This window comes from Bombina bombina, chromosome 5 (genome assembly GCF_027579735.1).
Source record: "Bombina bombina isolate aBomBom1 chromosome 5, aBomBom1.pri, whole genome shotgun sequence".
Classification (NCBI taxonomy): domain Eukaryota; kingdom Metazoa; phylum Chordata; class Amphibia; order Anura; family Bombinatoridae; genus Bombina; species Bombina bombina.
In genome coordinates, this window is record NC_069503.1 from 932710400 (window position 1) to 932723796 (window position 13397).

General features: G+C 33.5%; 1 protein-coding gene across 5 annotated transcripts in view; it reads right to left on the reverse strand.

The window, feature by feature from the left end:
* Window positions 1–205: 205 nt before the first annotated feature.
* EYA1 (EYA transcriptional coactivator and phosphatase 1) overlaps window positions 206–13397 on the reverse strand; it is a 123435-nt gene continuing 110243 nt past the window's right edge. For 4 of the 5 annotated variants that reach the window (XM_053715120.1, XM_053715119.1, XM_053715118.1 and 1 more), the window contains exons 12-17: window positions 10844–10902; window positions 9451–9611; window positions 7023–7137; window positions 6809–6930; window positions 6146–6246; window positions 206–1147 (exon numbers count right to left, since the gene is read on the reverse strand). In XM_053715120.1, coding sequence (XP_053571095.1) covers window positions 1067–1147; window positions 6146–6246; window positions 6809–6930; window positions 7023–7137; window positions 9451–9611; window positions 10844–10902 — 639 coding nt within the window. In that variant the 3' untranslated portion in view covers window positions 206–1066. The remainder of the gene's footprint in view (window positions 1148–6145; window positions 6247–6808; window positions 6931–7022; window positions 7138–9450; window positions 9612–10843; window positions 10903–13397) is intronic. The other variant, XM_053715121.1, reaches the window with a different exon arrangement.

The window sequence follows — 13397 nt, forward strand, 5'->3', positions numbered from 1 at the left end:
ATATATATATATATATATATATGCGTGTGTGCGCATGTATATATATATATATATATACATACATACACACACGCAAACACACACATATATATGTACACAAGCACAAACACACGCACTTTTTTATATATATATATATATATATATATATATATATATATATATATATATATATATATATACACACACACACACACACACACACATAACCAGAGTATGAATTGACCAATATAACTGGTATGCACATATCTTGGCAGCAGTGAACATATTAAAAAATGCTAAAACCATACTGACACCTGACATTCATGCTTTTGGTCTTAACAAATTCCCCTACAGTAAAAAATATTATCTACATATTTATATCTGATAATTTGTTAAGGCACTGCACAGCCACACACTGCCCTGTATATTATACCTACCAAGGCTATCCTGCCTTTTTAATAATATTTACCTAAATAACAAGTAAAAGAACCATCCCTTATTACAAATTTACACAAAAAATGTCTGTACATGATTGTTTCAATGATGTACATGTTTGTTTAAATTACAGTATACATATTTTAGACTATTTTGCACAAAGTAATTCTTAAGTCCAAAGATAAAAAAGTCTTTAGTAGATTGTCTGCCTTATCATATACATCTTCATGTATATATACTGTATATATATATGTCAAGAGCTAATGTCTTCACAACACAGTTCATAAATAGCATTTCGACAGTACTCTTGATCAAAGAAGACAAATAGTAAACTTTCTTTCTTTAGAGTTTTTTTTTAGAGTGCAGTAATATGTGCCATTCTAGAGGCTCATATTCCATATAGAGAAAAAGTAAAAGTCCCAGTTCATTTCTCTTCTTATGCATGAAACTTTTCCACCTCTGCGTTGTTTACAGCTCGTTTCCAACTGATTACAATTGTTTGGGTCAGCAGTAACAACAGATGAAAGCTTCTGTTCATAATTTTGTGATTGTGTGCTGAAATGTTTGTGCTGCAGAGGGCCAATACATAGAACAATATGCTATCCATTGGCAGGATCAATTTGCCACAGGGAAACAAAGTGCTGTGTTGCTGCTATAAGTATTCAAGTTCCAAGGCATGATGTAAAGCCATGAGATCTGAGTGACTTGTTATTCGCCAAAATGGCATAGAATGCTGCAAGACAAAAACATGATAAAGGAAAATAAGTAAGACATTTAAAGCCAGTACATGGACAATACTTCATATTGAATGTTTAGTACACAAGTACAATATCCTTATTGTCTCAGCCTTACCATATATTTTTTTTACTCTCCCCTACAATCCAACAATCAGAACTACACTAATGCTTTTTGGAAAATCAGATGGTTATAAAGGAAATGTGTTTTTATAGCTTTATTTGGAAGATTACATGATAGCTAATAGTTCAGGTTCTTTCTTTTTCCAAAGTCTGACCTGGTGTAAACTTTACCCTTAATCTTTGATTGGAGAGAATCTGAGCTTAAAAAAATCTTTTATTCACATACACCTAGATTACCAGTTTTTACGTTACAGCTTTTAACGCTGAAAAAATGGCAATTTCAGCATAAAAGCAGTAACGCAGCTATTGCAAGTCGTGTCGGTATAGCTATACCGCAAACATTTTAGCCTGTAATACAACATCCATCCCGCACTCAAAAAATGACGTTTTTGCATAGGATTTTCATAGCGCCAGTATTACAGGTTGTGCGGTGAGGATAAAATGCGTGCATTACAGTCGATACCGACACAATCCATTCTGCCATCTGAGACCAGTAGTTATGAGTTTTGAGCCACAAAAATGTTTCACAAATCTTATAACTAAAGTGTTACAAAGTACATTAACACCCATAAACTACCTATTAACCCCTAAACCGCCACCCTCCCGCATCGCAAACACTATATTAAAGCTATTAACCCCTAATCTGCCGCTCACATCACGACTATTAAATAAATTTATTAACCCCTAATCTGCTGCCTACATCGTGAGTATTAAATAAATTTATTAACCCCTAATCTGCCGCTCCTGACATCGCCGACACTAATAATTATTAACCCCTATTTCGCCACTCCCCAACGTCAACGCCTCTATAATAAAGTAATTAATCCCTATTCCACCACTCTCCGACATTGTCGCCACTAAATAAACCTATTAAACCCTAAACCTCCGGCCTCCCACATCTCTGCAACTAAATAAACCTATTAACCCCTAAACCGCTGGCCCCCCACAACGCAAAACACTAAATTAAACTATTAACCCCTAAACTTTAAATTAAAATTACAATTTAACTATATTTAAATAAATAAAAACTTACATGTGAAATAAAAATAAACCTAACATTAAACTATAAATTAACCTAACCTTACTCTTCTAATAAAATAAAAAAAAAACTACCAATTAAAAATACTAAATTACAAATTTATAACAACCTAACACTACGAAAAAAATAAAAAAATCTAAAATTACAAAAAATATTAAACACTAAATTACGAAAAATAAAAAAACTAAGCTTACAAAAATAATAAATTAAATTATAAAAAATAAAAAAAAATTACACCTAATCTAATAGCCCTATAAATATAAAAAAGCCCCCCCCCAAAATAACAAACACCCCTAGCCTACAATAAACTACCAATAGCCCTTAAAAGGGCCTTTTGTAGGGCATTGCGCTAAGTTAAACAGCTCTTTTACCTGTAAACAAAAATACAAAGTCCCCCCAACAGTAAAACCCACCACTCAACCAACCCCCCCCAAAAAAACAACCCAACTCTAAAAAAAAACTAAGCTACCCATTGCCCCTAAAGGGGCATTTGTATGGGCATTGCCCTTAAAAGGGTATTCAGCTCTTTGTCATTGCCCTTAAAAGGGCATTTAGCTCTTTTTCAAAAGCCCAAAGCCCTAATCTAAAAAAAAACCCACCCCAAAAAATACCTAACATTAACCCCAGAATATCTACTCACGGTTGCTGAAGTCTGGACAACCAGGCGGCGAGAAGTCTTCATCCAGGTGGTGACATCTTCATCCATTGCGGGGGCATCTTCTATCTTCATACCGGCACCGCGGCAAAGACATCCAGCGCAGAGCATCCTCTTCATATGGTCCCCGCCGTACACTGAACCTTCAATGCAAGGTAGCCGTTTCAAAATGGTATACCTTGCATTCCTATTGGCTGATTTGATTCTTCAAATTCAAACTAGCCAATAGGATGAGAGCTTCTAAAATCCTATTGGCTGTTCAAAACAGCCAATAGGATGAGAGCTACTGAAATCCTATTGGCTGATTTGAACAGCCAATAGGATTAAAGTAGCTCTCATTTGAACATCCAATAGGATTTCAGTAGCTCTCATCCTATTGGCTGATTTGAATTTGAAGAATGAAATCAGCCAATAGGAATGCAAGGTACGCTAATTTTGAAACGGCTACCTTGCATTGAAGCTTCAGTGTACGGCGGGGACCGTATGAAGAGGACGCTCTGCGCTGGATGTCTTTGCCACTCTGCTCCTTGCCACCGGGATGAAGATAGATGATGCCCCCGCGATGGATGAAGATGTTGCCGCCTGGATGAAGACTTCTCACTGCCTGGATGTTCGGACTTCAGCAACCGTGAAAATTTTTTTTTGATTTTTTAAAGAGTAAGGTTAAGTTAATTTATAGTTTAATGTTAGGTTTATTTTTATTTCACAGGTAAGTTTTTATTTATTTAAAGATAGTTATATTGTAATTTTAATTTAAAGTTAGGGGGTGTTAGGTTTAGGGATTAATAGATTAATTTAGTGTTTTGCGTTGTGGGGGGCCAGCGGTTTAGGGGTTAATAGGTTTATTTAGTGGCGTAGATGTGGTGGGCCAGAGGTTTAGGGGTTAATAGGTTTATTTAATTGCGGAGATGTGCGAGGCCATAGGTTTAGGGGTTAAAACCTTTATTATAGTGTCGTGACTTTGGGGATCAGCGAAATAGGGGTTAATAACAATTTACTATAGTGGCGGTGATGTCAGGGAGCGGAGGATTAGGGGGCTAATAACTTTATTGAGGTGTCGGCGATGTTGGGGCAGCAGATTAGGGGTGTTTAGACTTGGGGTTTATGTTAGGGTGTTAGGTTTAAACGTAACTTTTATTTCCCCATAGACATCAATCGGGTTGCGTTTACGGAGATTTTTCATTCCGCACTTCAGGTGTTTTTTTCTAACACCTTCTCCCCATTGATGTATATGGGGGAAGCGTGCACGAGCACGTCAAAGCAGCCCTTGGTTTTTGTGCTGTATGAAGCTTAAAGCCACCATATTGCACGTACAAGGAGGCTTTTCAGTAACTCGTAATGGCATCACTATGGAGGGTGAAATAACGCAACATTTTTGGCGTTAGTTTTGCACCCTGTTTAGCGCAAAACACGCAATCTAGGTGATAGTCTTTTATGATTCAGGCAGTCTAAATATGCACTGTATTTCTGTCTTCCCATAAGTAAAATCCCACCTTAAAAGATAGGATTTTCCTTTTTCCTATATTATATATATATTTTTTATTGGAGTAAGATTAAAAACAAAAACTAAACCTCAAATCATAATACAGTCTTTCAAGTATATTGGTAATATTGTATATAAATCTCTGAAAGCTTATGGGCCCTATTGTAGTGCTCTATAAATCTCCTTGCTTGCACTCTCAGTCTCCTATTGAACCACCTTTATTAATAAAACCTATTATCTCACATTACATTCTTCCTTAGACTATAATTTCCAAGGGCAGACTGGTATGCATCAATAATAGTTTACAAACACATTATACACCTTTGTATAAGGCTCAAATATATTATTTTCCTTCTGTAATTAAGTAACGAGAAACTTTATAGTACATATATTGTCTCCTGTTCCAAACAGAGCCTACCTTCTCCAGCACTTGTTTGCTTTGCTTAGTCTTTTTTATGTATCTGTATTTATTTATTTTTACCATGAATTAGTGCAATTGGTCTCCATTCATGTACATGTGGGCAGACAATGTTCCCAGGCAGTGAACATTTCCATCAGTGTTAGTAGCCTGTGATGCAGCACTTGCTGCTGGAAATTAAGCAATTGCTAAGCTTGACCCACCAGCTGCTCTTGTACAATTGCATGAGAGCAGAGCTTGTCAATCATCCTGGATAAATTAATCTTCTGAGGCAACATAGAGGTTAGAAAACAGTGGTATAAAGATAGCAGCTTTTTAACTTGAATTTGCAGATTCTCTTGAGCAACCCTGTGCACCAAGGGCTCCCAAGTTGCATCTGCAACTTCAGAAATGGCGCTTAGTACATACCCCTACACATGTATCAAGCTCTATGGAATTTGAATGCACTTTACAAATAAAAAATGATGATAATATTAATAACAATAATACGAACAACAAGTTTATCTTACATTTTACAGTGAACAAATAATTGTTGATGCATTATGACTAACTGTGTAATTATACTTTCTGTATTATCAACAGCAGATCCATTCTAAAATTCCTCTAACTTCAAAAAAATTATCTTACATAAATTATGCACTTCTAGTTGAAAACCACACTAACTTTTTTTCTGCAGAATTCTCTATTAAAATTTATGTGTATTTGAAACTCATTGTTTGATAAAATGTTTAACTGGGAAAGAATATACCTGCATGACAGGCAATATAATTGGCCTAGATTCATTAAAACCATTTACGAAACTAATATCTTGTTAAAAACTTGCTGGAAAGAGATTTGTATCCTTCACTAGTGACATCCACAAGTTACTAGTAACTATCAATTATAATGGATTGTATTGAATTTGTCTTGTAACCGTTCAGTACAGAACAAACTAAATACAAAAAATAAATTAAAATCTCCCTTGATAAATCAGTTCAGTCTAATGAAAACTTGAAAAATAAAAGGAGAAATAGAAGATAAAATGTACACAGCTTTATAGGTCTTGTGATAGCAGCACAACAGTGAGCTGAGATATTTCACAAGGATGATAGTGTTTTTATAAACTCCTCATACTTGGCAGTAGTGTAGGTAAAAAAATCCTTTCACACCCCAGGAATGCCATGGAAAGCATACAGTCAACCCCTTATTCATGTTGATGTATTTAATGATTATTTATTGTAAATAAACATTACAAATACACAGAAGTTATAAAATTGTAAAACACAGGAAAATATCTTACCTTTTTGGCTCCCTGTTCTTCCTCCGTACCATCACCTATAACAACATAGACAACTTTTCTTCCAAACCGCTGAATTATTCTTTCAAAACAGCTTTCCTTTCCTGAGTAAAAAAAGTGAAGTAATTGTTAGCAGGCTAAATGTTATTTTCTATATTTTAAACAATATTAAAACCCTTAGGAAAAAAAACACATTTTGAATGAACTTAAAATGTACCAACAGAGTAATCATACTGATTAAAAGGAAAAGCTACAGGAACCCAAAGTGTTCCTGGGACATAGCACATTGGTTGTATCTCCACCCTGTAGTGCCATGGGTGTAAATCCCACTAAATATATATTTCAAAATTTAATTTGCCTATTTTAATATCTAGCTTTCAAACTCATAGTGAAATGTATTTATCCTTCTTAAAACTGCATTGGTGAGATAACGTAAGAGAATGATACATTTTGTCTACAAGGTTTTTCCCCCTGACAACATTTTAATATAATACATATTATTATTTAATAATATAAATGGACATCTAACAATGTAATCAATGAAAATCATACTTCAAAAGTCACTAAGTCAACAGCAAAGGTATTCTAGAGTTTAATTAGAACTGCGTCTTTTAGAAATGTTGAGTTATTAAGAGTATGTTATGTTTTACTTAAAAATACACTTACCTATTTTAGTTGCACTATAAATATTTTCAACAGGAAAAGCAACACCTAACCCATATAGCAATACTTTAGCCATAGCTGGTATTAGTTGTGTAGTTGTTACAAGTATATTTACACAATTCGTCCTGTAGGTAAAGGAAAAGAAAATATAAATGAGTATAACAGAAAAGGTCATTTAGATGTTGTTTGAACTATTTTTGCAATAAATAAACATTACCTAGAATGAATTAAAGTTAGGGCTTTTAGTGCAAGTGTTAACCATGAATCTGTTAAGGCTTCAATCTCTGCCCTTAACTGCAGCCAGGCTTCTCGTTTTGCAGGACCAAGTAGACCTACATGAAAAAAAATTTAAAACAAGCTCATTATACCAATTATTGTCCCCTTATCCAAAAACAAAACAGTTATGAAAGAAAACGAAACAAATATTCATCTACATTTATATAAGAGATTATTACAAAATAATATTTTAAGAAAGGTGTCAAGTGTGATTTTTTAATCCTCCAATAATGTCACTGAGGGCCCAGATGATCGAAAGTTCTCTGCTCAGATGAGATAATCTAAGACGTCTCGTCAGTACGGTGAGGTCACCATGAGAGATGATTACCCCCCTATACAGGGTTATCTATGTGAAGGGGAGACTCCTATAGGACAATATAAGGTCTAAAAGAAATCCAAACGTTTTTGTGTAGTTTCTCTCCATGCTAGAAAGATTTTGATCATCAGGCCTTTAGTAATAAATCTACTAATACTACTGATACCACTGATAGAAGTAGTTATTTTGTAGAGAGAGACTGAGTACCCCCATATTGCCTTATTTCCATATCAGGTATCAATATAACAAGAGTATTGCAGTATGCAGTAATCCCTTTTTTATTGGACTAGCATTATAAATTAAAAGAAAAGCTTTTGTGAGTGTCCTCTGTTCCTCAGGAATTGTTATTTTGATGTATAACTACTACACTAATACATCTACTCTAATCTACATATCAAGTTAAACAGTTATGTCTAACACTATTATAATATTGACCCCAGACCTAGATGCAGGTGGTGAATTGTAGTGCTCCTACTGTAACACTTCCAATCCATGTATCAGATGCATAAACATTCCGAACCAATAACTGTACAACTTCACGGCTTTGTCAATAAAGTTTTTCTTTGTAGGAATATAGCCGGCATAAATGGGCTCTGTTCATGACATACTTCATCTAAAGATTCTTTTGGATTACAACCACAGTATATATGGAGGCTGGAGACATGCATACAATCTGATATCTCTTAGGGCATGTGTCTGGTGAGAACCGGTATCTGAGCTGAAGTTTGATTCAGCATCTTTTCATAACTGTGTCTGTTTTTTATTATGTAAAAATAAAAGACCAAGAACATAACTTTTTGCGCTGCCTCCTATATTCTAAAGAAATTTGACATCTTCTGCTGTACAATGGTAAAAAAGTGAGATGTCAAATCTGTATCATGCCATTTAGGAAATCTCCAGTTACATTTTGTCTCCTATGTGGATAAAAAAGATATCAGGTATTGCAAATATTGTAAATAATGTGTATAATATAGCACTGTGTAACACAAGTGATGTTGTGTCTTGATGTGGGAAAGACTTCTGTTACTAGAGTGCTTTATAATATTAACAGATGGTTTGAGCATCAGAAAGTCAGGTGGGACAAATTGTTCATCTGCTTTTGTTTATCCTTCAAGATTTACAGGCTTTTCTGTAATGCGTTAAATCAGAAATAGCTGGGTTTTAAAAATAACAAAAATATCCAGTGTTTACTATTTCTAATTAATTTGCTCACTGAATTGGTAGTTTGTAAAGAAAATACTAAATACATTTTGAGGAATAATCTAAAAATAAATAAAATTGAATTTAAGTTTTCTCGACAGTTTACCAATTTACTTAAAAATGAAATAAGTAATGTACAATTATATAAAAAAAAAGTATAACCAATGTTCTAAAAAATAGTAGAGAAAGTTACAAACCACAGTTGTAGACCCTTCGATTAACACAGAGAGGTAAATGTAATGAAAAACAAGGCAATTATAACAAATGACTTAAAGGGACAGTCAAGTATAAATTAAACTTTCATTATTCAGATAGGATGTTTAATTTTAATCGACTTTCCAATTTACTTTTATCATCAAATTTGCTTTTTTCTCTTGGTATTCTTAGTTTAAACTAAACATAGGTAGGCTCATATGCTAATTTCTAAGCCTTTGAGGGCTGCCTCTTATCACATGCTTTTTAAATCTCTTTTCAACACAAAGAGACAGAAAGTACACGTAGGCCATATAGATAACACTGTGTACAGGCACAGGGAGTTATTTAAGATCTAGCACAATGCAATGCTAAATTTAAGACAATAGATCATAAACAGTCACAGTCATGTGATCAGGGGGCTGGAAGAAGGTTCCTAGATACAAGGTAATCACAAAGGTAAAAAGTACATTAATATAACTGTGTTGGTTATGTAAAACTGGGCAATGGGTAATAAAGGGATTATCTATCTTTTAAAACAATAACAATTCTATGGTTGACTGTCCCTTTAACTTACTATGAAAAGTAATTTTAATTTTAGATTCATACCTATACATTTAAAATTCAACAGCAGAGTAACAAAAAGATGATATTTACTTGCCTCCAACATTATTTTTGTAGGTGTTGTAAATTTCCTTTACTCTTCTGTATCGAAAAGCTAATTTTCTCATCCAGTCAACTCCTCCTCTAACTCCTGTCGCCAGACATAAGTTTGCACTGGTTGCAGCTGCTGGGAAACCATCTGTCCCAAAGTTATACGTGCTGTATAAAAGGAAAACAGATATCACTATATATATAATGTATGTAGCTTTGCATTGTGATCAATATTTGGGTAAAACAGTTGTACCAGAAGTCACTTTGAAAGAAACCACAAAAATGTTCATGGAATAAGTGATTGTAGCGCTTTTGGTGATACTAGATTATTAAGACACACTAGTCACTTTACAATCAGAAATAAAATTAGTAGAAACAGGAAATATTCCAGTTGATGTGGGCACATGAACAAAATATCTGTGACTTTTTTTTATTATTCAAACTATAAACTTCTCTACATTCTGGATATATAAAACAAAAGGAAGTAACATTATTCTTTTTTTAAACTGACATTATTATTATTATTATTAATAATAATAATAATAATAATAATAATAATAATATTGTATTAATAATAATAAAAATGAAGAACTCTTGATGCTAAATATTTATATCTGGCTATCAAATATGTTCCCTAGTGCCAAATAATTGTTATTAGATAAAAGTGGGATATGACTACCCCATAAAATATTACTTTTAATTTATTTATTTCAAGTATTCTGCCAGTAAACAAGATCACAGAGGCAGTTCGCTGCTGGTAGAGAGAGAAAAGCCCCAGCAAGAAAACATTGGCTCAATCGGGATGAGAAAAGTAAAGAATAAAAGGGAAAAATAAGAATTGAAAGAAATGGAAAAAAGCAAAAAAAAAAAAAAGAAAAGAAAATGAAAAGAACAAAAAAGAAAAAGAAAATCTGGTATTTTTTTGTGCTACCGCAACATTTTTACCTCCACTTCACATAAATGAACTTGGCTGCCTTGCAGCTGAATTAGTTTTAACTAACCCTCAACTACTGACCAACCATTCAAATTCTATTATTCTGTATTTTTTCCCTTAGGCATTTATATAAACGACAATAACAAGTTAAACAGTGTTTTCTCATTGGCTAACAATCTGGTAGCCATTTTGATTTCTCATAGATCATACAACTGTAAGTTTTAAGTCTGAGTGCTTACTTGCATTTCATTATTTAAAGTTTTAGGTGTACTTATGTGACTACAGGGTAAAATAGATAAAGTGTAAGCATCTTTATTCAAAATATATGCACGCGAGATATATATATATATATATATATATATATTATACATTTATATATATATAAATAAATATATATATATATATATATATAGTTATATATAAATATATAAAGTTTGTATAAATTACAAATATATATCAGGTATACCTTAAGTCTTGCCCATTGTCATCTGAAGACACATCGTCAATGTGAACCTGGTCACATTCCTGTTGGTAGAAAGAAAAAAGAACACAATTATTCACTGCACAAATTAACTAAATATAGTGGAGAACAAAATTTTGATCAGGGTATTTCACTGTATATATAAAGCAGTAGGTGGCAGCCTTGTAAAATATCCATTTTTATTTTTAAGAGCCTTAAAAATACTCAGCTGTCATTACATTTTACTGACATACAGTTCACATTCTTAGTATTTACTAAGCTGCTAAAAACAATTAGCATATGTGCTTTATAAAACCCCTTTTGCTTTTTCAGGTACTTTAAGAAAATCTTACTGTTTAATGCCGATGCACTCAGTACTTAGCTTAACTGAAACCAGACATTTGGTAATGTAACATGCTACAAAAATTAAACCTGATGCTAACCGCCAATGAAATTATGACCTCTGATTGCTGTTGAGCCACACACTAACACAGCCTGGGGCCAATGTTTCTGAAGAGTGTAGACAAAAAATCTGTTACTAGTTTGCCATTTATTTGAGACTTGTGAGTTTTATTTATTTGGTTTTGTTGTTTTTTTTTTTTTTAAATGTACCGCTCCGATGATACTAGACCTAATTTCACTATATTATGTTTTGCTTCAATTGTTGAGTTCCTGAATTTATATCTTGCTAATACTGCAGTGAAAAAACAGTATGAATATTAAAGTCAATTACTAAACTACTGGAAAATTTCTCATTAATTTGTAGCATGCTGGGTTCCTTTTTAAATGGATTTCCATACAAACCCCCTAAGTGAGGTCTGATAAACTATTTTAGTTTATTTATGATACTTAAAGCCAACACTTACACACCAGTTTACTTTGACAGCTATGTTAACATTGGCCATAACATACTATTGTGGAATGACTGGCAAATCTGCTTTATTCTTGCAGTCTATATTCAGGAAATAAAGGAATGCAAGGGACCAGGAAATAGGAAATGTGCAAAGATTGGCAATGAATTGCAGAGTAAAAGAAACTGATGTCATACATGCTACTATTTGTTTTGTCTTTAAAATCTTAACTCAAGATATTTGAATGTACAAAAGAATAAGTAAAAAAATGCTAAAATATTTTGCTAAGTGTGTTGAGATTTAAATATGAAAGGGAAGTTAACAGCAGTTTAATGCAAAGTACAAGAAAACTCCTTCAGATGTTCTAATTGAAAACATTACTCTGCCAAAGTAAGTATTATTTTTTTTCCGAAATAATGTTGTTTTTATACTTAACAAAGACCTTTTTATCACAAGGCATAAAAAAAATATTTGCAGAAAAAGAAATGATAGGGATTACAGAAGAGTATGCTATGTACATATCTATAGTGTTTTAACCTATCTGCTTTTTAAACTGCTCAGTGTATATGCATATTTTAAAAGGAACATAAAACTACAATAAGAAAATGCTTACCCTTTTATGCATTCAAGCTTTTTCTTATTGCTTTATTTCTTACCTACAAAGGGGTTAGACACTTTGGGACCCATGTACTAAGCCGGGTTCCCAACTTTAAAACCTGTCTGCCTGGCTTTGCAGTGTACAAGCAGCTGACACTGTATGTTCGTTGGCCGTATATATCATTACACACACACCTGCATACATAATGCCGTCCCCTTCTCTCTCGTGACCAATCATGCAAGAGAGGAGCCTGTCAATACTCAGAGGTGGCAGAGAGGCGAAGTAGCAGTGGGTTTACATTGCGAATAGCAGTACATTGAGCCCATAAAGGGCTAGATTATGAGTGACGTGCAAATAAGCGCTTCCACTTGCGTGTGAACTTCACTACACGTAGCTATTTGTGTGCATCAGGTTGCGCTTGTATTATGAGCTGAAAAGTTTGAGCACAAGTGCTATCCGGATGTATGCAAAAAGTGGAACTTAGAATATTGTGACCGCATTAACGTATTCCCCCATAGACTTCAATGGAGTATGAAAAGTGGAAAAAACACCATACTCACGTGCAAACCCAATCGCGTTTAAACAAGTGTGCTAACCCAACATGAAATATGAATATTTCATATTCAAATGTTCTTCACATAGCAGAATATCTTCTATTTATTCCAAATATATACATAGAACATATTCCCCTATGTGAAGAACATTAGAATGAGAAATATTTACAGTACAGAATATTGCAAATATATGATTTTTCATGTTTTCAGCTACTTGACTGCAAAGGGCTCCAATGCACATATCAATCTATTTATCTATCTATCTATCTATCTATCTATCTATCTACCAACATAAACATATTTAGTCGTGTATATGTATGTATCCCTATGTTAAAGGGACACTGAACCCAAATTTTTCTTTCATGATTCAAATAGAGCATGAAATTTTAAGCAACTTTCTAATTTACTCCTATCAATCAATTTTTCTTCATTCTCTTGCTATCTTTGTTTTATGTAAATCATAGCAGCCAGCACATTTTAGGTTCAGCACCATGGATAGTGCTTGCTTATTGGAGGCTTACATTTACCCACCAATAAGCAAGCATAACCCAGGTTCT